We start from the raw sequence: 27,662 nt of genomic DNA, 5'->3' as shown, positions 1-27,662 counted from the left end.
ACATTCATGATTGTAACAGAAATTTGTGATTTTCACCCTTTGATTGAGGTCCATAAAGTGCAAGATCCCTAGTTAAAGGATCAAAAATCAGAAATAACATTTGTAATTAAAAATTAAAAGTGTGATCATATTCATGAACAGCAACCTCGAAATACCATAAAATGACGCTCCACGTGTCTTTATTACCAATTCCCATTTTTTATAAGTTTTCTGAAATGGAGTAACTTCGACTGCTCGTTCACCTGGGGTTGGTTGATGTGCAATGAACAAATGTTCATTTTTGTGGAAGACATATATTGTTTTTCTCTTTGTGGTAAGGGTGCAATTTCCTGAACAAAATACTTTACAAAAATGGTCTATAAGTGTGTGTGTGTGTGTGTTGTGGGGAGGGGGCGGGGGATTCGGGTCTAGGAGGCCAAAATTAGGGGGGAACTCTAAAAAGCAGTCTTGCATTAATAGACATCAAGATGAGTTAGGTAGGATATCATATCTGGGGTTTTCTCATAACGGTTAGTCAGAAGGTGCCAGACAATGAAAAACTGAAGTGATTTCAATGTGTTCAGTAGTACTTCTTATAAACACAGTTAGTACATTTTTATTGGCAAGTGACATGATGGTGTGGTAGTCAGCATTGCTATCTCAAAGCTCCAGGGTTCTGAATTCAAGCACTGCCCAGAAGTGGAGCTTGCATGTTCTTTCTCTGTTTATACAGGTGATGGACTCACATTTTTGGGTTCTCCACTTTCCTCCTACATTCCAAACAGGTGAATATCATGTTGATTGGAACCTCTAAATTTACCTGCCATGTTTATGTGTGTGAGAATGTCCTGTAATGACTGGTGTCCCATCCAAGATTGCTTTATGCTTTGTGCCTGCAAAAGTGTATTGTAATATACAAAGTTAGGAAACTCTAGAGTTTTGAAAGAAAAAACAGTAGTTGCATAATCAGTCATTTGCTTTAAAAATGCAACCTTTATAAGAAATTTTAGCCTGATTTCCACCCCAGTCGCTGCACGGAAACAGGTGTATTGTGACCGGTGTCACCACTGATTCATGTTGTCACTGACTCAGCGGCAGTTGCTCAGAGACAGTTTGGTAGCTCCTTTACTGCATATTCCTATCACATTATGCCGACAACTGCACACTGATACTCTGTTAGCTGGCTCTCTGTTAAACAGGAAACCAATGGCAAAGAAACACATCTTACCATCAAAAAAACCCTCTTAAATAATGTGAAATAACATACTCTTAACTAGTCCTCTGCGTGATCAGCTCCAGGTTTGCAGCCTTACCGTGTAACGTCTTTCTCACACGATGTTAAGAACATTTAAAAGACCAATCCCTGACCAGCTAAATTGCTTGCTTTTCTGTTCTCTCTCTTCCAGAGTGTGTCTGCCCCAGCCGCTGCTTCCAAGCCACTGAACCTGCTTGACGAAGAAGACTTTGTGTTCTTTTAAACTGAAGAAGTGAGTTAAAACAGGATGTTCGCCAGTGTAATCTGATGAAGATAACCTCTTTTTTTTAATAAAGTATGAGACGGTTTCTGTCTGATCGGCAAAAAAGTTATTGTTCCTTGGAAACCTGGCCTTACCTTCCTATGTCTAGTGCAACTTTGTGAACCAAGATTGACAGTATATTGTGAAGTAAATTATATTGTAATATCCTCTTGTATATCCCATTGTAATATCAAGAGTGAATGCCATCAAGTTACAGAAAGAAGTTATCCATGTCATGCTAAAAGGAGAATCTGTTATTGAAATTGAGAGATATCAGCAGGAAAGAAGGAACACAGCCTTAGCAGTGACCATGGAGGTTTATATTCATGCAGTCTATAATTAGTGTGGATAGAAGATTTGAAAACTCTGGTTGGGGTAGATGAGATGTCAATCAGGTTGTTCTTATCAAGTGTGAGGAAATATTGACTTTACCTTAGGGATAATGGAGTGGTGGAACTCACGCAGGAAACATCTGGGTCCATTTCTGAGTCACTGCAACAACAGTTTAAAAGCTCTACAAAGCAAAGGCTGCAGTAATGGAAGAGATTCTATCAGAAACACTGGATTGTTGTATGAATATTGCACTATAGCTTGGTTAATATGCCTCTTATACATTGTGTGGAAAAGGAAAACTGCTTTGGGGTTGGCAACTGGGATGGTGTTCTTTTACTGAGGCACCACACTTCTCAGCCTCTCTGGTAAACATTTCCTTCACTACTGGATTAAAAACGCTGGTTAATAATTAGTAACACTCCAGGCAAGTGTAGAAGCAGGAGTTTTGGAGAGAGACAGTCTACTGCTACACACATGACTCTTAGAAGCTGTCCTATAAGCAGAGCGAATGGAATTCCACCCTACGACTCACTGAGATGAGGCAGCTCCTTTGAAATCTGAAGTCCTTACTGGTTCACAGTGTGCATGGTGAAAGGCTGAGAGACAAAGAGAAAGCTTACTGTTTCAAATTTTAAAGTTTGCCCTCACAAGTCAAGAGGCAACTCCCCACTGAACCAATTTAACTTAGCTGGATAAGATGGCTAATTAATATTCCAAAGCTTACTTTTTCTTGGCTGACAAACAGTATTTAGTTGTTACATTATTATCATTACATATGGTCACAAGTTCTGATTAGTGATCAAAAGAATAAGATGTTGGTTATAAAACTAGCAAACTCTGGTTCTTCTCCAAGGTTTGAAGCTCAGTTTGTCTAGAACAGGGGTCCTCAATCACAGTCCTGGAGGGCCGCAGTGGCTGCAGGTTTTTGTTCTAACCTGGATGCTTAATTAGAAAGCAATTCTTGCCAATAATTTAATGTCATGGCTTCTTAGAGCTTTAACTCTGCTATGTCAGGTAATTCTTATATCCTGGATTTTCTTTCCCTTTCTAAGGATATCATCCAAATGATTTGAAGGCTAAAATGGATGAGTAATTCTCAGTCCTTCACTTTTTCCTCTTCAATTTCCTTCCAAGTATTTAATTTAACACAATAGTGCATGATTACACACAGGTGTAAATGGTAACAAGCTAAATGGAGAAATGCTGGTCTCTTTTGTCATTTGCATGTTATTGCTAATTAGGAGCAATTAAAAACCAAGAATATTGCTGTTTAAGACTAAAATAAGCAATAAGGGTTCAAAATCTTAACGAGCGAGACAACTAAAGTGAAACAGAAGTGTTGCTTGAGCAATAAGTGCTTCTTATTAAGCAATTGGGTTGGAGCAAAAACCTGCAGACACTGTGGCCCTCCAGGACTGTGATTGAGGACCCCTGGTCTAGAAGAATGAGGAGTTTACCAGTATGGAAAGACCTTGAAGTAGAACTGCGGCTTGTCTGGAACAAAAGGAGCTTCGTGAATTGGTTTAGACATCTGATGAAGATGCCACATACTGTGGTATCCCCTTGTAGGTGATGCAGCAGAAGACAATGCAGGCAGTTTCATGGGATTGGGTGGTCTGAACTGACAAACCCAGCGTTTTACCATCATGAACCTCTATAGAAAAAAATTAAGTCTTCGGAACAAAAACAAAAAAAACTGTAAACACCCATTCATTACTGCTTTTTTACCTACTTTTAGTTTTATTGATTTGTTTCTTTCAGCACGTATTAAACTAAATGTAGTTTAGTTAACATCACAAAGAGCTTTGTTCATCTTTAAAGACATAAGACCTGTTTCATTCCTAAAGAATCTTTTTCTTCTTCTTTTAGCTGCTCCCGTTAGGGGTTGCCACAATGGATCATCTTCTTCCATATCTTGTCCTCTGCATCTTGCTCTGTCACACCCATCACCTGCATGTCCTCACTCACCACATCCATAAACCTTCTCTTAAGCTTTCCTCTTTTCCTCTTGACTAGCAGCTCTATCCTTAGCATTCTTTTCCCAATAATGATTTGGCTGATTTCAAAATTTTTCATAAAACTTTCTTTGAAAGATATGAATTCAGACTAACTGGCTATTATTCTGTTATTGAAGGAAACAGAGATTAAGATGGAGCATAGTGGTGAAAGTTCTGCAAGGAATTAGTAGAGCAGATCCCAGTTGTTACTTTGAAATAAATTCTGCAACAGGAACACAGGGCAACGGCTGGAAGCTTGTTAAGGGTAGATTTCACACAAATGTTAGGAAGTTTTTCTTCACACAAAGAACCAGAGGTAAACTAAATAAATTATGAAGTAGTGTGGTGGAGAGCAGCACTTAAGAGAACTTCAAATCTTGACTTACAGTAGCCCAGGTAAGCAGAGAGCTGAGGAGTCTTTGTGCCAGCAAAGCAGCGGGTCCAGATGGAGTATCGCCCCAACTGCTGAAGGCCTGTGCGCTGAAGCTGGGGAGTCCTCTACAGTGCATCTTCAACCTGAGCCTGGAACAGGGGAGAGTCCCAAGGCTTTGGAAAACATCTTGCATCACCCCAGTCCCAAAGGTATCACATCCTAGTGAGCTGAATGACTTCTGGCCTGTCGCTCTGATGTCACATGTGATAAGACCATGGAGTGGCTGCTGCTTCACCACCTGAGGCCACAAGTCCACCACACTCTCGACCCTCTGCAGTTCGCATACCAGGAAAAGGTGGGAGCGGAGGATGCCATCATCTATATGCTACACCGATCCCTCTCCCACTTGGACAGAGGCAGTGGTGCTGTAAGAATGATGTTTCTCGACTTCTCTAGCACCTTCAACACCATCGAACCTCTGCTCCTTAGGGTCAAGCTGACAGAGATGGGAGTAGATTCATACCTGGTAGCATGGATCGTGGACTATCTTAAAGAGAGACCTCAGTATGTGCGCCTCGGGAACTGCAGGTCTGACATTGTGGTCAGCAACACAGAAGCGCCGCAGGGGACTGTACTTTCTCCGGTCCTGTTCAGCCTATATACATCGGACTTCCAATACAACTTGGAGTCCTGCCACGTGCAAAAGTTCGCTGACGACACTGCTGTCGTGGGCTGCATCAGGAGTGGGCAGGAGGAGGAGTACAGGAACCTAATCAAGGACTTTGTTAAATGGTGTGACTCAAACCACCTACAACTGAACACCAGCAAAACCAAGGAGCTGGTGGTGGATTTTAGGAGGCCCAGGCCCCTCATGGACCCTGTGATCATCAGAGGTGAATGTGTGCAGAGGGTGCAGACCTATAAATACCTGGGACTGCAGCTGGATGATAAACTGGACTGGACTGCCAATACTGATGCTCTGTGTAAGAAAGGACAGAGCCGACTATACTTCCTTAGAAGGCTGGTGTCCCTCAACATCTGCAATAAGATGCTGCAGATGTTCTACCAGACGGTTGTGGCGAGCGCCCTCTTCTATGCGGTGGTGTGCTGGGGAGGCAGCATAAAGAAGAGGGACACCTTACACCTGGACAAACTGGTGAGGAAGGCAGGCTCTATTGTAGGCATGGAGCTGGACAGTTTGACACCTGTGGCAGAGCGAAGGGCACTGAGCAGGCTCCTGCCAATCATGGAGAATCCACTGCATCCACTAAACAGTATCATCTCCGGACAGAGGAGCAGTTTCAGCGACAGACTGCTGTCACTGTCCTGCTCCACTGACAGACTGAGGAGATCGTTCCTCCCCCACACTATGTGACTCTTCAATTCCACCCAGGGGGTAAATGTTAACATTATACAAAGATATTGTCTGTCTGTATACCTGCATTGTTATCACTCTTTAATTTAATATTGTCTTTATCAGTATGCTGCTGCTGGAGTATGTGAATTTCCCCTTGGGATTAATAAAGTATCTATCTATCTATCTATCTATCTATCTATCTATCTATCTATCTATCTATCTATCTATCTATCTATCTATCTATCTATCTATCTATCTATCTATCTATCTATCTATCTATCTATCTTGGACAATCTAGAAGAATAGAATGGACCAGGAAGATGGGCTGAATTTCTTGTTCTCGCCACAATTTTTCAAATGTTCTAATTTGACCCGTCATTTATGCAGATTTTAGGTCAGCTTCTTTTAAGTGTTTTAGCGTCAATGTATTTCCAAAAGTCATATGCATAGTTTAATTTATTACAGTCACATTGCTTAAATTTTAGAAAAGCAACATTGTTCTGTGCATAAGGAGTATTTCTGAAAGCTCATAATTTCATACATGTGCTCACAGGCAATGCAACACATTCACCAAATTGTTATATACTGTAAAATATTGTAAAAGGCATCCATTAAAGATTACTATCAGATGCGTCAACCAACTACTATAAATGCATTTTTGCACTGTACTGTATATTACTTAACATTTATTTTTCTGTTGCTTTATTGATTGGTGCTATCTCCTTGTTTCCAGGGATCCGTAATTGGCGTGGCATCATGATTTTGAAGAAGAATGATCACATGCCACCATAAGTATTTCGTAATCTTGTAAGCTTTCCCATGACTATAATCAGTGATTCAGTTTCCTCACGCTGAGTCGACATCAGTTTCTTGCAGCTTCTTGTTTTGTCTCACTCTTTCATTCAGTTGATTAATAATGACAGACTTCAAAATAATTCTGTGGGGAGATTTTATTATATACCCTCAGGTTCATATTTTTTCAAACAAAGCAAGGCATAGAAAATGTATACATAAATTCTCAAAGATGATAAATGAAATATACAATTTATATCTTAATACTAAAACTATAATAATGACAAAAAATAAGAGTTTTTAAAAATGTCAGGTAGGCCGTGAAGATAATTGGTTACTTATTACATCTTACATATCTTAAAGTAATGTGTCATTATAGTCACTATAATTTGATAAAGCAGTAAAAAAGTGCCTTTAATTATTATAGTATTAAGGTGAGTTGCTGACGGCTTTATAACATTTTGTTAAAACCTAATAGCTTTTCCCAGTGAAAGAAAGCATGCAACATAAGTTTGGAATGGTGACTAAACTAGTGGGTATTAGTTTATACCAAAAAAATAATAGAGTAGTATAGTGCTGCCATTACATACCCTGGGTTTGATCCCTGCACCATGACCTTGTCTGTGTGGAGTTTGCACATTCTCTTCCATGTGTGGACATGCCTACTTAGTAAATTGGTGACTCTAAATTGGCCCCTTCTTGGTTGTGTGCATGACCAGGCTAAGCAATGCAATGGCATCCTGTCCAGGGATATTTCTTGCCTTGTGCCAAGTAATGCTGAAATAGGCTAAAACCTTCTGTGGCTCTGAATGGAATAAAGAGGATTTAAGAATGTTATGCCATGATAATATATATTTGTGGATTGATATCCTATGTGATGCACATGTGATTAGGAGTTCTGACAAAGTAAGCGCTACCACCCTGGGACTAGTGGAGGCGCTGTTGTTAACAACCTTGTCTTTCCGTCTACAGCCCTGAAGAAAAGCAGTCAGATGATGCCTGACCACACCCATGCATCCCTGACCACGCCCATGTATCCCTCCAAAGCCCCACCCATTTTGTCTCAGAGGCCTACAGTTATAAAAGCAGCAGTGTCTTCATTTGACCCAGGTGCAAGAGGGAATGAGATGACCAAAATTCTCACCAGTTTAAAGAGTGACTTGTAAATTGTTAGCAGCAGTGGCTGTTATTTTACTTAGTAACTTTAAATTTATTTTCATTTCATTTAAAAGGGGGTTGGTGGACCCAAAATTTTGAAACTGCATTCATTCCTCTTCTCCACAACACATGTTAACATTATGTTTTTGTGTCTCTCTATAACATCTTTGCTTCATTTGTAATGTTTGGAGGACAAGTGATGAATGTTTAGTTAGTGTGTAACAGACAAGCAAAAGAGTTGGAGCCTTTGTACAAGTTTTATTAATACCAATTTTACTTATAATAGTAACCAGTATCCCATGTGTGAAGGGAGTGCTAGGGTGTTGTACTGTGTTAGCCCAGTGACAAATTAAGTAAAATGACACCTTTAATTGGCTAATTATAAAGATTACAATATGCAAGCTTTCGAGGAAACTCAGAGCCCTTCTTTAGGCAAGATGTAATCTCACATGTGTGAAGGGAGAAACACAGAGAAGTGTAAAAGTTAATAGAAAAGTGTGAAACTGAATGTGTGGCAGGTAAACGAATATTGAGTATTTTCTTATGAAACAGGGGTCTGTTAAAATTTTATCTTAAGTAGGAAGCAAGAAAGGAGATTATCAGGTAGATTCACGAACAGGCTTTGAGGATTCTGTAAGTTCAGTCAGCATATATAGGCACTCTGCTGAAGTGGGGGCTACATGCTTGTTAGGCTGATGTCACATTGCACGACTTTTAGTTGTTCGGTATGTCAGATTATAGCTGCTGATCTCGTCACCAAACCATGTCAATTTAGATGACTGAAAAGCACTTCTAGCACAGTTGTACTCACCACCCCCTCCGACTGATGGAGCTGGTGCTGTTCAGTGAGTTAAGAGCTACAGCGAGTCCCTTTTTTTCGTTTTTCCATTTTGTTGTGGTACATAAAACACAATACATCAGACAGACAAGTTTCTCTTCTGCTTGGGAGGACCAAAACACTCGTGTTCCTTATTCATTGTTGCTGAATTTGCTGCATTGTGCTTCCAGATGAGCACTGATTAGTTGCCAGCTGTCATGCACACAAAACCCTGCCCTACAACTAAAGACAAAATTAAACCTGTTAGATGTTATTGGAGTGAGTCCCAGACTGGTTGGACTTATTTGCCAGGTTTATTTGACTAGATGACTGGCTGTCATGGGAGCCTCCAACTTCCTAAGATTATGTAAAAGAAGGCTATGACTGAAAATCACTGGAAAAGTCATGTAATGTGACATAGCCTTTAAGGTTTACTCAGGGCAGAGTGTGACATGTATCCACATGATGACACTGGCACATGGCAATAAACTACTGAGTTGCGACTTACAGTGAAAGAAATTATTTAGCTTTTATTCAAACTCATGATTAAAAAACAAGCGTGGCATGGTTGTTCAATATTTTGGGGCAGTTGGCACACCACCCAAGTAATCTGGGTTCACTGTCTGCGTGGTGTTTCATGTTGCCTCAATTTCTGCTTTTGTCAAGGAAATATGGTCTTCCTCTCACATCCCAGAGATGTTAACTGGTGACCCTAAATTGGAGTAAAGATGTATGCCTGACTGTGCTCACTGAAAGTCTGGTGCCTTCTTGCGGGCTGTTTCTTGTCAATTATTTCATGATGCAAGATAGATGGGTGCAGCAACACGCTGTACCAGTGCATGCTCCCTAACCTGACCTGACCTGACCTGCACGATAGGCATCATCTCCCTGAAAACCCAGAACAGGTTGGTTACTATCTTGCGCCTGATGTTACCAGGATGTATTTCATCTCCTTGAGACCCTGAAGTTCAGGGGATGGAGGTTAAAACAACTTACACACAAAAAAAATATCCTGCACAAAAATGAATAATGGAATCAGTAACTGTAGATCAGCTTCTCACATGTAAATTAATGTAAACGACTATGAAAGGCAAAATATATTAACAGTTATCCAGGGCAGTTAGCATTACTTTATACACCAGAGATCTTAATTTAATATGCTTTATGTAGAAAGAATGAAAACACTTTAAAACAATACCCCTACATCTTCTGTTTCATTATCAAAGGAAGTGATAGAACATCCCAGATGCATTTGGCAAGACATACTCACTCCCACATCTAGGGCCAATTCAGTGTTTGTAATTAACCTAAAATGTGGTGCACATGAGGGAGAGCTTAAGGGCTTTGGTAATGGTAAGTACCTGCAGGAACAGGGGTTGGTGCTGTATACTAATGCCTTCTCTTCTCTCTCTGCAGAATGGAAGGCTGGCAGCCACTCCTCCTCTGATGTCACTTCCGTGTTCATCCACCTGACCCTCCCCTTCCTGCCACTTGAACTCATAACCTGGAAATCGGCCGACTTGATTCAGTTGCTAAGTAGAACTCGGGTCTGAAAAGACTACTCTGCATTTTCTGCATGTTTTCTTTGTTTTTTCTCATTCAGTTCTATGGGGGTCACCAAGGTGATGCCCTAACTCTTCATCATTGTTTGTGTCCTACTTTACAATGTATTAATTTGGGAAACATCGGAGGAAAGCAGAATAGACAGTAAAAATCTACAAAGGCACACAAATGAACTTGACTGGAGCTGAAGGACAGCAGTGATAACAACACAATGTCACCATTGAAAGCAATGAAGTGTACATTATCTTTCAAAAAATATATTTTTTAATGAATCTGAATTATATTTTCAGACGTTTTGCATAAAATACACCATGCAACTGCTATTTTCAGCTGTATCTCTTCCTGAATTAGATAATGTTAGTTATGGCTTGCCTCATAGATTAGTCCAGAACTGCTACTGCTTTTAATTTATAGAAATTGTTTAAATAAAACTGATGTTGGTTAAATTTGCAATTTACACTTGTTTAGGTAGATTAGCTGAAAACTATTGACTAATCACTACAGGTGTGGAAGGCTACATGGTTAATGAAGCTTAATGCAAATAAATGTAAACCTTTTATACATAAGAAATTAAAACATTTACAGAGTTGTTGCCATCTGTCAATTTAAAATACGTTCTTCAAGGGCACAAGAAACATTTGTTCATACAGATAGTTGTATATACATGTACATGTAAAAGTACTTGAAATTGGCACCTTAAAAGAAACTCAAACCTAATGTTAATTTTGAACATTTCACAAAACCAGTAATCATTGAGTTGTACATAGGTAATGACATGTTGTTGTCTAAATGTTTCTTGTACCCTTAATAAAATACATTTATATATTAGATTAGGTATGCATCTTTAATGGACTATACAATATATTTTATATTAACTTCTGTTAAACAATCATCTAAGAATACTTGGGAAATATCCTTATTGTTAAGTAATAAAACTTACTGGTGTTTGCAACGAAACATTTATTCAAATTTTATGTGTTAATTACTCACAATAATCGTCTAATCAAATATTTATAGAACTTGCAACCCCTGAGCAACTGTCTCACTGAATATTTTTCCAAATTCACATCCATATATTAACTTTTATTTGGCCGTTCACAAAAAATGTAGCTAAAGCAGATATATTAGTAAGGCACAAAATAAATGTTTTACTCAATGCGATATGTTTACTTTAAGTGAAGTGTCTTGGAGCTTTGGGAAGTGAAACTTCATGTTTCTTTGTTAGCTCCAGTTTCCCAAATCTTATGCCACTTTCATAGCAGACAAGGCCTGGGCAACAGGATCACTGTTCCATCTAGTGGGGTCCCATGCTAAAAACCAGCCAGTGAAAGTGCATGGCTCATGGCCTTGTTTCACAATGACGATCGGTGTCCCATTATCTCTGCCTGATGGATCTGTCTCAATATAGCGTTTTGCTGAAATGAATAACAAGTAATATTATGTTATAATAAACAAGCACTGCTATTTCAAGTAGAAGAAGGTGTTCAAAGTTTACAAAAAGCACAGCCAACCAACTGCACATATAAAAAAGCTCAAAAATAAACTGTTTTTCTTTTTCACCTCTCACCTCTTTAGGTAAAGTACTTAAAGTAAATTTATCTTTTCCTGGTCTTCTGTGTTACATACATAGTTGTTCCTCTTCATCTTCCTAGTTTTAAAATTTTTAAAGATGTGCTGTTTATTTCCCATGAGAACCACCAATATTGACAATAATATAATTAATTAAATTATATTTATAAGCTCACCACACATTAGCTATTAAGTTGTGAAGGAGTGAGAGAGATAGTTAGCCAGTAAGGGACAGGGGATGATTAGTGGGGGTTGGGGGGGCAGAATGGATGAGGTTGTGATGGGCACTTTATGATTCTGATTCTGAATTTAGCCAGGACATTGGGGTACACCTTATTCTTTTTGAAAGATACCAAGGGATCTTTTACGACCACAGAGAGTCAGGGCCTTGATTTTATGTCTCATCGGAAAGGTCAGTGGCAATTTTTATAGCACAGTGTCCCCATCACTACAGTGGGGCATTGGGATCCATACACAGACCAGAGGGTAAGTACCCCCTGCTGTCCTCACCAACACTTCTTCCAGCAGCAACCCAAAGTTTCCTGATTGTTCTCCTGTCCAAGTTCTGGCTGGGCCCAAATTTTATGATCTTTGGGTGGATTACCTGTTCTGAAGTGCATGTGGTATGGCTGCTGGCAGGAAAATTACTTCTATATTTCACAATATTTTTTAATACTTCTGTATCTAAAGGAAATTTTAAATAAAGGATACATAAGTATTATTAACACAGAGGTCTCTAGAGGTCCAGATACTAAATAAATTCCATGAATTAAACAATATAGGTTAAGCATGGCTGGAATATGTAGTTATTGTGCATGGGAGCAACTAATAGTAGCAACTTGGTCTTAAACTGTCTCTTTTATAAGTCCCACATTTTGAACAAACCATCGGATTACTGGTAAACTGACAATAATTAGAAAACGTACAAACACATAGCAAAGCATATAGAGAAGAGTTTAAGGAGGATTTCCTTTCCATATCTAACCAAGCAGGTTTCATTACTTTCCGCTACCTTCCTTGGCATCAAAGTATACACAATTGTGATGCAGTAATTATATTAAATGTTAGGTTGTCCCATGCCCACATGCTCCTGCAACTTTGGGCCTTTAATTTCCAAATGAATTAAATTAAATTTGTATGTAATTTTTTCACATATGTATTTATAATTTGTCTCTCTCTCTCTCTCTCTCTCTCTCTATATATATATATATATATATATATATAACATTAATTATGCCATCAAAATATCTTACAAATACAAAAAACTTATACTAAAATGTATTCATAGTTTTCTATGTCGAAGTTACCAGTTGAATTGATCAAATTAGCTTCTAATACTTCTATTTTTCTTCCTAGCAAAGTGGATTATGTTCATACTATACAGATTCAGAAAGCTGGGTATGAATCTCAGGTTCATTGCTGTTGGATGTTTCTCTCATGGCTGCAGCCCATTTGTTTACAATTCCTATGCCCATTACAGGTTGTGTGATATACTGGATTATGGCACTTCACCTATTTAGGATGGTGATGTGCAGCTACTGGCAACCTAGGTTTGGGATATTTTAAAAATGATCTTTCATGATAGTGTTGTGTTAAAACATCTCTAGTTAGGGCTCTCTATCTTCCTAGTTCTGGGCTTCTGAAACTTTTTTGGTGTTTCTTTTTCATCTTTGACTTTGGCCTTGTTAAGTATATCTGTAACTTCTTGGTTTTCTGACCTTTGGCCTTTTTCATATATATCCTATCTATTTTGTGGACATCTTGCTTTTTGAGGTGTTTCATAAATGCATTTCCTTTCTGTTATGCTCTTCTTTTGATTTAGTCTGAACCTTTTGAAATAGTATGACCAGATGACCCGTTGTTTTTGGGACAGTCCAATTTTGATTTATCCCACTTTATGCATTTCTCCCTAGAATTTAACAAAATGTCCTGTTTTTAATCACCCGGTCATTTAATTAAAGCTTTTTGATGTAACATACATTTTTAACAACACAGACAAAACTTAAAGGGGGGCCGCACCACATGCTTCAAATTAAGTTACGTCTACTACACTCACTTAATTAATGACTTATGTCCTGTTTTGCGACTATGAAAATTTGGTCAGCTTTTTTGTAAGAATATTCAGGACAAAGTGATTAGTGTTACCCTTAGTCGATCTAGTCAATGTATCCATAGTTTTCTGTGCTAATATTTGTCAATAAAATTTACTATGAAAGTAATGAGATCAGGCAGCCATTATCCATCCTCACTTTAACCAAACTCCATTTGAAATCTCTTTAATACCAGAGTAGTGTTCACTGCTTTGCTTGATGTATATTGTAATTTTACTTGATTTTCACTTAGTGATTGTGCCCACTAAGATTGTCAGCAGAAAAATAAAAATAGTTTATAATTTAAGACTAGCTCACAGTTCCTGCATGTAATTAAAATGTCTCATAATTCATTTGTATCTGAAATTTACATATGTAATTTGATATGTTTACTGACACTTGGCACAGTGGGGAATCATATTTAATTCAGAATTTTAAAAAATGCAACAAGTTTTGAGTAAATTATGTAAAGATGTGGTCACATACCTGATTTGACAGACTCTGTTTTCTCAACATCATTTGCTTCTTTGCCGATCCACACAAATACCTTCAGAAAAATAAACTGGTTAGGATGACACTTGTAATAGATCAAACATTTCATAGACATCAAATACATACATATTTTTGGTCTTGATGTATACTTGGCTTTCTAAATGTATTTTATTTCAAAGCAATGGAAAAATGTGTTGTTGCTTCTAGCTCAAGTTAATGCATTTGATGATAAATCACGAGTTTAATTTTCATGTCACTCGTTTTGGCTTCCTTGACGGACTTTAGTGAAAGTCAAGCAAAATGACACCTTTTATTGGCTAACTAAAAAGATTACAATATGCAAGCTTTCGAGGCAACTCAGACCCCTTCTTCAGGCAAGAAAATACATTCATAATTCACCCTAGTACTATTGACGGACTTTAAAATATTAATGTACTTGTATATTGCAGACTAATTGGATAACAGATTGGGCAGTGTCTACAAAGGCTATCAAGAGAATATTTTAAATAAAGTATCACCATGAAGCAGTAAATTGAGCATAACCTGATATTGTCATTGTGTGCAGTGTTAAGAGGTGATTGAGCCCAACAGAGAATTTTAGCACGTGGTGGTTACTGGAGAGGTCCTCGCAATGGTGATGGAAACAAGCCATGCTGAAAACTGTTTTAAATAAATGTTCAAACTCATGATACTGAGTTATGAATTAAACCATATATTGCCAAATGTCCCCCTGTGGACAAATACATTTCTATCTATCTATCTATCTATCTATCTATCTATCTATCTATCTATCTATCTATCTATCTATCTATCTATCTATCTATCTATCTATCTATCTATCTATCTATCTATCTATCTATCTATCTATCTATCTATCTATCTATCTATCTATCTATCTATCTATCTATCTATCTATCTGAAATGAAAACTTTAACAGAGTAACTTTGACTTCAAATAATGAAAACAATTCAAGTCTGAACTGTGAATTTTACTTCTCAAATACAAATTAACAAGTTGCTACAAAGACTGCAAATGTTCATAACAATCCATATTTGAACTGTGAAAGTGCTCACAGAAGCTACACTTTCACCTGCTGAAATCTTTATTTGATACTTTTCATCTTTTAAACGGTAGCAGTACAAATTGCTAGGTTTTTGATTTTAACACTTTATCCTTATTGATTTGAAATTTGTATTTTTTACTTCATTCTTTTAGAGTCACAGACTGCTAGGAATGTCCAGAAAACAACCTTTGTATTATTCTGGGGTTATTATGATTAGCACAGATATCAGCCTGGGAAAAGAACACAATTTTGTAATGCCAACATGATAGCAGTTTGTGTAATCATTGTGAACTCCACGTGGAGAAAGAGACCTTTACATTTGGGTTGTATGCTACACAGGGTAAAAGAAAAACAGAGAGAAAAGAAGATCAGCACCATCACCCAGACAAGATGTCTGTATTCTCTCCGAGACTGACAGATGCAAGACTACTGCAGACTGTACAAATTCTTTAAGAAACTATGCACCCAAACTTGAAGGGATTCATCTTTCTTATCATCTACATCCTTAAAGAAAGCATCCTTTTAAAGTCATTTCCTGTTTTTTCTACTATTGGTTTTACAGTGTTTTATTAATTTTGATTTATTGCAATAGCAACTGTATATTGTTTAGTCAGGACAAGGTACATTGTTAAGTGTGGGCTCTTGCCATATCACCACAGGGGTTAAGGGGGTATGTTGTTCATGTGGGGTGGTATAAGCAGTTACATTGAAGTCTCAGTTTGCCTAAAGCAGCTGTCCACATAAAGCAGATATACATAGTATACATATACACACCAGTTTTTTTGTTTGTTTGGTTTTTTTTGCTAGAAATTTGTATTTTACTTTTGAAAAGCAGAACATTAAAATATCATACCACTCAATCAAAAATAATAATAACATAACAGATACAAATATTTACCTTGAAATCAATACAGAGAAAACAAAAGGAAATTAGAAATATAAAACCAAAAAAGCAAAACAAGATTCAACCCTGACCCAAGAAAAAGAGAAAAAGAACAAAAACACAAGTAGAAATCCATCCATTTAATTTGTTAAATATAACAGAACAATTAATAGCATATGAAAGTCAATTGTAGCCACAGCATAATTCTAAAATAATAATATTAATGAATTTTTGCCATGTGTTCAAAACATTTTTTCTCTGACAGAGAATTTGATGTTTTCTAATTTAAGATAATAAAGAACATCTTCTAGACCCTGCATTATAGAAGGTGGGTTAGAATTCTTCCAGTTTAGCAAGACAAGTCTGCATGCTTGTAGTGAGGAATAGCATACTCAATGGATTTTCCCTACGCACTTTAATTCCATCCGGGATTACACCAAACACCACCGTTAATGGATTAGGAGAGATTGTGACACCAAGGCTATCTGAGAAGTATATAAAGATTTTTGTCCAAAACTATGTTAATTTATTGCATTTTCTAAACATATTGTCTAGTTATGCTATAACTAGATGGCAACACTCACAGGCTGGATCTTGCCCTTGGTACATTTTAAACAAATTTTAATGAGATAAATGAGATCGAAGAAAGATTTTTAGTTGAATTATGGAATGCTTAGTGCATACTGTGTTTTCCATATATGAAATGGCTGAGTTCCACTTCTTTTCTGAGATCCTATTTCAAAGGTTAGATATAGTTAACTACAACTACATAGCGTAGGTGAAGCAAATTAGCGGAAAAGTGGAACTTCCACCATAATACAATCCTGATTCTGTGTTGGGGGAGGCAATAGTACAGCGGCCATCACTTATGTTCGATTAATTAGCAACAAACTTTCTCTGTACCTAAAATATCAATGAATACTCATGTACAGTATAAACTGTGGATGTTAAAAATGTATAACCCTCGACCATGTCACTGAAATTTTTTTTGTCTTAAATACATTTTTTCTGTTCATTTGTTGTGAATATTCTTAAATCCTTCTTTCAAGGAACATGACCATATGTTTGTTTCAGATTAATTCTTTAGATTGAGAAAGATTTTTACATTTCTGTTATTTAATTTTAAGTGCACTACACCCCATTTTAGAGTCTCACCATTTTGTTAGCATGATGCTCAGATTCACTGCAGTATTGCAATGTAATGCCTCCCAGGAGGCAATGTGTGCGGTGTCATGAAGGATTCACTATAAAAATTTTAAAACTCATTGTAACACTTCTGGATTTAAATCTTGAACAGTGTTACTCTTGACCTCATAGCATTAGGTATTCTGATTAACGACTCATAAATTCCCACTTCTCAGATCGGTTCCTAGTCTTAGAAGTTTGGTTTTGATGATATATAATGTTTGCAACAACTCATGGCAATTCTTGTTTTGACTTCACTTACAGTTTAGCCCTATGGGTTTTGCTTTTGATAAAAGCATTGTTATTCTAGAAAACTTTTTTGCTCCATTTCTCAAAAAATGTGCACATCCCCTGGTCCTTACAATAGCTTACAATCCACTGTGCCAACAGAACAATACAAAAAGGATGGAATTAAAAAAACAGGTGGAGCAAATCTTTTCTATGTTCCAGCTGAGACATTTTGAGAATCCTCAACTGGCATAATTGAGTAAACACCTTCACAGATGCACTTCAAGGTGTCATTATGGTCTAAAATTCTTTATTCAGTTTATAATTCTAGCCTTGATATCTGCTTTCAATCAATCATAAATATTGGATATATTGTGCTCAGATGCTTAAGCACGACACATGAATACAAATCTAAGAATAAAAGAATATAAGTTTAACAAACAATAGAAGATCATTATGTCTATGAAGCTTGATGGTTAGCTGACCAAATTATATCCTCTTTAATAAAATCCCTGTGTGCGTCCAGGTGTCCGTATGTGTGTGTCTTCTGGTGAAGCATGCATGCGCAATATTACTGTCAGAGAAAGTTAGAGGCGTTTTACGGAAATACAAACCAGTATTACTGCGAGAGGAAATTAAAGGTACACAATACAGTGATGCATATTACAGCCACATACAAGCCAGTGTTACTGTGAGTGGAGATTAAAGGCATATTACCGACGCGCACGCCTGTATTACCGCCAGAGAAAATTAAAAGTATATTACGGACGTACAAGCCAGCGGACAGCGGACGTACAAGACAGTATTACTGTCACAGAAAATTAAAGACACACAATGCACGGCGGCAGCCCACGAAGAACGGTCAGCTCAGCAAGTAAACATCAACAAAAGAAAGGCTGAAAGAAAGAAAAATACGACCAACAAAAAGAATGAGGTCAAAGTCCCTTGCCATTTAATATAGACTGTTCCTACTAATATTTATGCACTACTGTTCTAGCGCCCATTATTGTAACGGGCTAAATGACTAGCATATATATATATATATATATATATATACATATATATATATATATATATATATATATATATATATATATATATATATATATATATATATATATGTATATATTTAACATCCGGAATTAGTGTTGTGTAAGCAATTCTGGAAGGGGTCCGAGGAAGACAAGAGCACATCACAGCCTCACTGGTTATTTTGCCTATCTGACCCACCCAAAAAAAAAAGTGGGTATAAAATGAAATAGTATACATAACAATATGTCTATGCCAAACATGGTAACATGAGATTGACAGAAGTGCAAGGGGTAGCAGGTTGACACAAGACAGAGTACAGGTTCAGCAATGGCCTAAAGGAGATATATGCAATAGCACCTCTACATGTCATTATGGGAAGACTAATTCAGTTAAAGGTTTATAGAACTATACAGGCCAGAATGATTGAGATGTACCAAAGAACTAGCCAGAAGCAAACATAACTCTTCCAAGCTGATAGATGGCGGCAGGTTAATCCAACATGGGATTGGTGGGCCCTACTGCCCTTGAACAAAAGAAGTTAGGCCAGAAGTTGTTTTGATGACGCTACTCTTTAAAAACCTCTTAGGAATACCTGAAGACTACTAGAGGATGGGATCATTTTGTGACACATTGTTTTTAGCTGCCAATTCCTGGAGGTGATTCTTGTATTTAATGGTATCCTGACAGAAGTTAAGTGTGTCTGGGATCAGGAGTTGGGCTAAAGCAATAGATTAGAGTCTGTTGAAAGAGACCTTAAACAGAAACGCAGTACATGAGAACATCTGATGATGGAAATCAACCCACAAGACATTAATAGAAAAGGAAAGCCTAGTGGCAATACAGCCTTTTTTGTATTGCTGTTATTTTCTTTGTTCCTTTTATATACTGTAAGCATGGGAGTTCAGCAGTGACTTAAGGTAGATAGGCAGGAAATGCAACCCATCTGAGAGGAAGTAGCATCTGTTTTTAGTAAAGTTGGTGGGGCAGACAGGAGGTAGGTTGTGTTTTGTTCCTATTCTGTCTTCAGTTTCTCTCTTTCTTCATGAAAGCTGTTAGCTACAGACCAAATACAAATATATGGGGAGCTTGAACTTAATGTCTGAATTAGTGTTTGAAAAGACATACATTGGTGCCAGAGATCATTTCATAAGATAAACATGAAGCACAATTAACTGAAATCACTTTAAAGAGTGTCTTAGACATGTTAGTATTCCTTCAAAACTTTCTTTTAAATGTTATTTTGATCCAGTAATTTTGTCAACCATTTGCTTAAACCATAGAAAGGTATTCATTTTCTTTTTCAACTTTTACTTTGTTAACTATGTTTAACTAGATAAATGAAGCACATTCAGTGCTCTTTAGAATACGGAAGGTATGCTGAAGGAAGAAAATAGTTTGAATTAAGAGGAAGACATTTCCAAGTTAATGAACAAATATGTAAATTGTGTTTCCTGAGAAAGAAAGCTGGAATGCAAACCAGGAAGGCATCGAATAACTCTTGGATGCAATTAAAAGCTACTTTTGTCTCCATATCCTGCTTAAATGCGGTCAGCTGGCATAGCAAGTCCCATCTAGATGATGCACCTTTTGTAAATATTGAAATTCACTACACAGCACACTAGAACACTCATTTTATTATTGTCTTTTATAGTAAATAAAAACAAGACACATAGTATGGAATCTTATTATGCTTATCTTATAATGTTTTTTTGCAAAATGCTTGCCTTATTTCACAAAAAAATTGTCTGCTTGCTTCCCATAGTAGAATCAGAATTGCTTTATTGCTAGCATGTGAATCATACCAGAATTGACTTTGGTTAGGTGCCAAACATGGAACATAAGACATAACCAACTCAAGACAATACAATTTCAACCCACTATTAACCAGATGCTATGGAAACCACTATACAAATACAACAGTTTCTTGAACAACACATTTACAGACTTCAAAACTTAACTCAAATAGATTGAAAACTATACAGAATAATATAGATATCAAATACTGCAAGCTGAGCAAGTATGAAGTATTTACGAATAGACAAACAGCACAGTTACCAGTTATATATTGTAAAAACAGTTAGAAGTAACCCTATTTAAGTTTATTTAGGATCTGAATAATTTGAGGAAAGAGAATGCAGAGACAGGATTTAGTTCAAGTCACAATAGACCTGTACCTCCTCTATAATGACAGTTTAATGAACAGGTGGTGCTGGGGTGGTTGGAGTCAGCTGCAATCTTTCCTGCTCTCTTTTTTGCTCTTGCGATGAACAGATCTTTTAATGTTGGGAGATAACAGCCAATGACTTTCACAGCTGAACAAATCACCTCCTGCAACCAAGTCTTAGAAAGAGAGGAGGCAGAAGAAAACCAAACAGTGATGGAGGAAGTCACAATACTTTCAATGATGGCTGAGTAATAATTTAACAATATACGCCTTGATATGCCAAGCTTTTTATGCTGGTGAAGGAAGAATAATCTCTGCCTGGCTTTCTTGAGGATGGTGGTGATGTGCTTGTCCCATTTGTATCAGTGAAAGTAGTCTCCAGAATTTAAACGACTGAACCATCAACACATCATGTCCATTAATTTGCAAATGTGGACAACTGGTGATTTGTTGACGGAAATCAATCCTCATTTCCCACCTCTCTTTGATAAGAAGACACATCATTATTGGAAATGAGACCCACTGCGGTTGTGTCATCTGCAAAGTTTAGGATTTTTACATATTTGTCCGTGGATCTACAGTCATTTGTATAAAGTGAAAACAGGAGGGCTGAAAGAACACAGCCTTGGTTGGGGGGGGGGTTTGGGGCGGGGGGGAACCTATGCTAGTTGACATTGAATCTGACATATAAGGGCCCAATCTCACATACTACTTCCTACCTGTCAAGAAACTCATAATCCACTGGCAGACACTATAGGGTACACCTAACTGGATCTGTTTACTCTGAAGCAACTCCGGAACAATGGTATTGAAGGCTGAACAGAAATCCACAAACAAGACCCTCACATATGTGTTAGGCAAGTCCAGGTGTTGAAGAATATAGCAGAAGCATAAATTAAATGCATCCTCCACTGAACGATTTGCCCTATATGCAAACTGAAGTGGATCAGGGAGAGGACCACTGATGCAGTGCAGTGACACATTTCCAGTTGTGGTAAGCAGCCCGGACACAGACAGGCAGACATCGATGGTTCAAGCACCAACACACGTTTATTCATATATTACACTATTTACAATGATGCACACAACCCAGTGCCCCTGCACCAATCACCCTCACTCCTGGCCTCTTTAGCAATGCCTCTCTTCCGACCGCCTCCACTCCTCTCCACTGAGCTCTGTCCTCTTCCACCTAACTCCAGCTATCAAATGGAGGGAGGCGGCCCCTTTTATGCTCACCTGGATGTGCTCCAGGTGCCTCCTGATGAACTTCCGCCGGCACTTCCTGGTTTGGTGGAAGTGCCGGGTAAGCACCCGGAAGCACTCCGGGTATCCCTGGTATTCCTTCTGCCAGCACCTCTGGGTGTGGCGGAAGTGCTAATGTCTAGGGCTCTTTAGGCATCCGGGCGCCCCCTGGCGGTGACCATGGGCCCCTATAGGGTTGAGCTTCCATGCTCTGTTCCCGTGGTCCCCATACTAACCAGGCCGGCTGCCCCCTCATGGTCCGGAGGAGGCGTAATCCCTCTTCCGGTCCTTCCTGGCGTCCTGGCTGGGTACTGCCCCCAGCCGCTTGCCACACAGTATATAAAAATTACTTTATAGTACCTGATCCCATGCATCCAACAACATTACATCATCCTCTGCTAAGTCATCTTGTGTGAATTCTCCTGGAATCTCTTCAATCTAAAAAGTATAAAATAAATAAAGTAAATAAATAAAGTATAAAATAAAAACAATTAAACAATTAATTCTCTTACACCTGGTTGTTATTTCTTTTTGATTTTTGTTTACACAGCCCCCTTTTTGATCACTTGGTTAAAAGATGGACCTAATTATAATGGGCACCTGACTTTATATAATAGCTGTCTAAACTTTCTTTTGTTACTTTACTTCCCCAATTTATGAATTGTTTTTAATATGTTTCATTTCCTTTTAATCTTTAAAATAACTATGCTGTCTTATCTCAAAATGCACCGGTCAACATGTTATATTATACCGATGAGTCAAAAATCCAATGAAACTTCATCCATACGGTATCCCTGGCATAAACTAAGGATTAATTGGTTCACTAAGTGTCCTTGCATAATTTTGTACATTCATTTTTGTAATACTTCCTAGACGCTTTGTTTTCCTTTTCTTTCATTGCCTCGATTTTTATTTTGATGGTGATTACATTTAAACTTTTGGTATTTCTTCAATGTTTCATTTTCTTTTCTTTTGTAGTAATTCTATGTGGAAACCTTGATAGAAGGTGACTTCTTATCAATTTATTGGAATAAAGTGTGTTCTTATTCTACTGGTACATGACCTCCCATTGTATTTTATTAGTAGTTATCCATTGGGACCTTGTATGCAATTGTTTTTCCTTATGAAAGATTGGTTTACTCTTATTAAAGGTTTTGGTATGTGCATTATCTACATGTTTACTAGATTTGCTTTTTTGTTAATTTCCCTGCTTATTGTATATAGTGGATTTAATATTAGTAAGCAGGTTTATCCTGATATCTTGTGGATTGCACTGTGTTTTGTCCTATTTTGGTGCTACCAGAATCCTGACACGGATTAAACACATAACTTGAATGACTCCATTACACTGGCATCCTATCAAATATGAAAACCATCTCCAAAACTGTAAAAATTCTAGCACTTCAGTGTACTTTTCTTTACTCTTTTACTTGTGCCAAACTGCCAGACATCTGAGATTTTATGATGTTTCATCAATAAAAACTATCAATCAATTCTTATGAAAAACTAGGGCTCAATTTTTGCAATTGAAATGCAAAAATTTCAGAAAATAACAATTATGACGAATACTTACAATAAATTTACCAGTCTTATTGGAACATGCATACAAACGTGGAGGATGGTCCATTATTTTGTTTTCTAACAAAGGAGAGGTTTGGTACTCTTTTTTCCCCCCCAGGGCCTTCCAAAATTCATCTGCAAAACAAAACACAAGTAGGAGACATTGTAACACTTCTGTAGTTGAGTATCGTTTTGGGTCTGAGATATGGCTCATCCCTTTTTTTTCAGATTTATATTGTGCTCAACTTGGAACCCGCCGATTTCACCACTAAGACAATGGAATATTCTTTCTCCTCCAGAGACCTCTGTATGTTACTCTTCTATATCTATATTTAAAAACTAGGGGGCTTTGCCAACCCCCTTACCTGCACTACGCACTAGCCTGTTTGCGATTCTGTCGCTCGCGTATGGGGATGCGGTTGTATAATTTAAACAGATTTTTATTTTCATGGGAATTGTTACATATGCATAATAGAACTATTTTACATTACAACAAGTAATTAACCATATTAAAAAAGAGTAAAACGTAATAATTGAAAGTAAATTATGTTTCATGTTGCGTTACAGTTATTCATTGTGTATTATGATTTTGTTCTGTTTGGCTTTGAAATTAACACGGGAAAACTTTTTAAACTTACACTTTTACTATAAAACTTCAGTAAAAACAATTTTTTGAATTAAATTTTCATCAATACTGCATTGAATTTTGATTCTGTGTTTGGACTTTCATCGTGTCAACGCAACGTATAACTGCCCGTGATTGAATTTTGTTTCTTTTTCTCTATTAAATAAAATGACTTTTTCAAATGTTTGGCTCTGAGATTTTTCAGTTGTCTGCAAAAGCTATTCTAACAGAAAACTGTTAACATTTTAATACAAATGGCATATCAAGATCTCCTTTGTTGTGTAATGTTATCTTTGGAAGATGTACTAAATTACCTTTCTTGGATACATCCTTCTTTCTACAGGAATTTACATTTACATTTACATCATTTAGCAGACGCTCTTATCCAGAGCGACTTACAACAGTGTTTGTTAGTTTTTTGGTTTTTTTTTCGCATACCCCTTGGGGTCAGAGCACAGGGTCAGCCATTGTACAGCGCCCCCTGGAGCAATTACAGGTTAAGGGCCTTGCTCAAGGGCCCAGCAGAGTAGGATCTCTTTTGGCACTGACGGGGATTCGAACCGGCAACCTTCGGGATGCCAGCGCAGATCCTTAGCCTCAGAGCCACCACTCCGCCCATTATGTTCATGTGGTGGAAGACCAGACGGTGTAAACAGTTGTAGATATTCTTCAGGATATTGTAAGTTGATGTTTTCATCTTCCGCACGATCACCAGCAACTGTTTCAGCATAGTCTATTCATACGCATTTAACCAATTTGCCAATTTGCTGTGTAACCAATCATCATTTTTAGCGTTAATTTGTTTGACTTCATCGTTTCTCAGTGCTAGGATTGCCTGTGTGCTCATATTTTCTGTTGATAACCCTTCATGATGAAATTCTTCAATAAGATTTGGACATAATACATCTTCTTTAATTGGGAACTTAAAGTGAGGAAAACGTTAAAATTTATAAGAGCTGAGAGAGGATTTTTTTTATATTGTCACGCTTGGGTCACAGATTTGCACAGAAACACAGGAGATTGTAGAGACAGGAACTTTATTCAAACAATTCAAAGGAACATATGTCTCTTTCAAAAGTAAAACGAAATCCATGTGAAGACAGAAGTGACAGTTCCGTCTCTCAGTTAAAAGAATGCAAAAACATCGTCCTCATCATAGGGGTGGGCGTCAGGAGCGGGACCCCCAACAGGAGCAGAGAATGTATGGAGGAGGAGAGAGTGACAAAGCAAAGAGCCAAAAAGGACAGGTGCTCTTCAGGCTTTTAAGTATGCGAAGCATATCACGCGACAGAGCAGCAGCACCAGTCCAGCAAGTAAGGGAGCAAAGAGGAGATAAACTGTATTTATTCCCATTGTATCAGCGTTTAAGAAGGGGTTTTGGAAGAACATCCATGTCTTCTAGGGGTGCGTTCAGCCCCCCTGTTCACAATATAATAGATATATACTGTATATATATATATGGATATATAAAAAATCCAGTGTCTGTCTGTCTGTATGTCCACTTTTCACGAGAGAACTACTTAACAGATTTAGATTGGGTTTTTTTCTATCATTTGTTTGAACATTCTGGTTGATTTTGCGACTTCTTCAAGTATCATAGTTCGCTTGCAGTACCGATTTATTTGTGTGAATCTGAGAGATTGGCTGTGGGCCAAGGGGAGGGGGGTAGGGCTCTCCTCACTCACTTGCCAGCCCCTGTTTGAGTCGGTCTACATCTCACCATGTGTTTTAAAGTTTGTCCTGTTTCACTACTATGTGGGCGGAGCCATGGGGGACAGCTCGTATACTATAAATTTGGCAGTATTAAATTACCACTTAAAACACTTTTAAGGGTTATGTTATCACTGCCAATTTTGCTGTGATATGCCACATAGTACATTTTTTATCTAATAGCTGCTATTTAAAAGAAGATTTGGGATTGTTTTGACAATCAAAATTTTAAATGCATTTTATATTACCTGTACTGCTTGTTATGTTGCTCACTATGAACTACACAATTATAAAATAAAGAGTGATTGACTGATCAATATGCCCATTATTTTGAGGCAGTACAGAGGCCAGTGCTGCGTTTCTAGCCCCAAAGCGAGTCTTGTTTTCAGATCCCATATGTAGCAGTGTCTGTGAGCAGTTTGCACATTCTCCAAGTGTTTCCTCTCAGGATGCTCCATTATTGCTCACAAAAACTCCAAAAATATGTTTCTTAAGTTGATTGATGGCTTGAGTGTGCATTTGTTTGTGTGTGTGTGCATGTGTGCATATATGGGTAAATGTGCTCTGACACATAACCTTCAGTTCCTGCACTAATGGGATAGGATCTGACCCTTATTGCAATGAATTAAATTAAATGGGGGATAAAGATGTATGTTGTGGAGGAAAATTTCAGATTGATTCAATTTTAAAATTGAGTGAATAAATAAACAAATATACAAATAAATAAATGTATTTTAAAATGTGACAATAAATAAAACTACAAGGATATGTGATAATAAACAAATGTGTTATAAAAGATGTTTTTTAACTTATATCTTTATGAATTTATTTAATTATTACTTCATTTATTTATTTCAGTGATACCGCATGCAACATGAAATACGGCCTGAAACGTGAACTGTCATTGTCACCTGGCAAAATTGCAAGAGGATAGGGCAGTCACAACTTTCCACATGCCTAGGAATGATTCCCGGGACAAGCAAAGCGCATGCCCAAAGTCATGACTGTGTATGTCTGTGGCAGATACAAATGCAAAAAAATATCGGCTAGAACTATTGCACAAAGCAGCTACTTTAATTCAAAAAGCCCTGAATTCATCAACCTCTCAGGAGTCTGCATCTAAGATGTGTGTCTGTCCAAAGATTTATGTGAACTCTACCAATAACTCACCAATTAAAATGCAATACTTGCTAGAGCCATCTCTCAGCTCTAATGGGTGAAAATGGTGAGTTGTGTGTCGTAACAAAAATTAATAAATGAATAAGTAAATATATGAAGAAATAAGCAACAAAAGCATAGTTCATGACACATATAATTATTTATGCTAACATATCCTTTATTTTTTATTGTCACATTTAACAATACATTTATTTATTTGCATATTTTTATTTTTCCATAAACCCACCTGGTTCATCTCCTTCCAAAATCCTGTCGGCTTTGCACTGTAGAACCTCATTAATGTAGATTGCTCCCTTTTCTTCTTCTGCACTGGCTCCTTTCCCCACCCAAATATAAGATTTATTTTTAGGAAGTTTCATGAGAAAAGCATCATTTGAGTTCAGAGACATTGCATCCACATCGACCTGGAAGCCAAACAAAGATTACTACAGTTAAAAAAGGGAAAAAAAAATGTAAAATTAAAACATTTAATCAAATATCAGACAAGAAACAATTGTTGATTGATGAGGTAACAGTAGTATTGCTGTAGCATGAAAAAGTGTTTAATAAAGAACCTCTAATGTTTGAACAGGATATTACAAGAATCCTATTAGATCATAATGGTCTTTTGTTTTGGGACAAAACAAATGAGTAGTTGTTGGCATTAGCAAAAGTTTTAGAATGTTCAACAAAACCAAAGACAAAGTTGAAACAAAACTATAATTGAAACTAGAAACCTTTTCCTAAATTATTTGTTTGATTATTTCTTTGAGTA

At 37.3% G+C, this 27,662-nt stretch overlaps 1 protein-coding gene across 1 annotated transcript in view; it reads right to left on the bottom strand.

Annotated features, from left to right (window-relative positions):
• Window positions 1-6,488: 6,488 nt before the first annotated feature.
• scin (scinderin) overlaps window positions 6,489-27,662 on the bottom strand; it is a 131,198-nt gene continuing 110,024 nt past the window's right edge. Inside the window, exons 12-16 of the mRNA XM_051935708.1 lie at window positions 27,135-27,312; window positions 23,408-23,529; window positions 22,195-22,272; window positions 14,032-14,092; window positions 6,489-11,301 (exon numbers count right to left, since the gene is read on the bottom strand). Of these exons, the coding sequence (XP_051791668.1) occupies window positions 11,129-11,301; window positions 14,032-14,092; window positions 22,195-22,272; window positions 23,408-23,529; window positions 27,135-27,312 (612 nt within the window). The 3' untranslated portion in view covers window positions 6,489-11,128. The remainder of the gene's footprint in view (window positions 11,302-14,031; window positions 14,093-22,194; window positions 22,273-23,407; window positions 23,530-27,134; window positions 27,313-27,662) is intronic.

This window comes from Erpetoichthys calabaricus, chromosome 13, assembly GCF_900747795.2.
Source record: "Erpetoichthys calabaricus chromosome 13, fErpCal1.3, whole genome shotgun sequence".
Lineage (NCBI taxonomy): Eukaryota > Metazoa > Chordata > Cladistia > Polypteriformes > Polypteridae > Erpetoichthys > Erpetoichthys calabaricus.
Note: the sequence above shows the minus strand (reverse complement) of the source record. Positions and strands in the feature narration are given on the sequence as shown.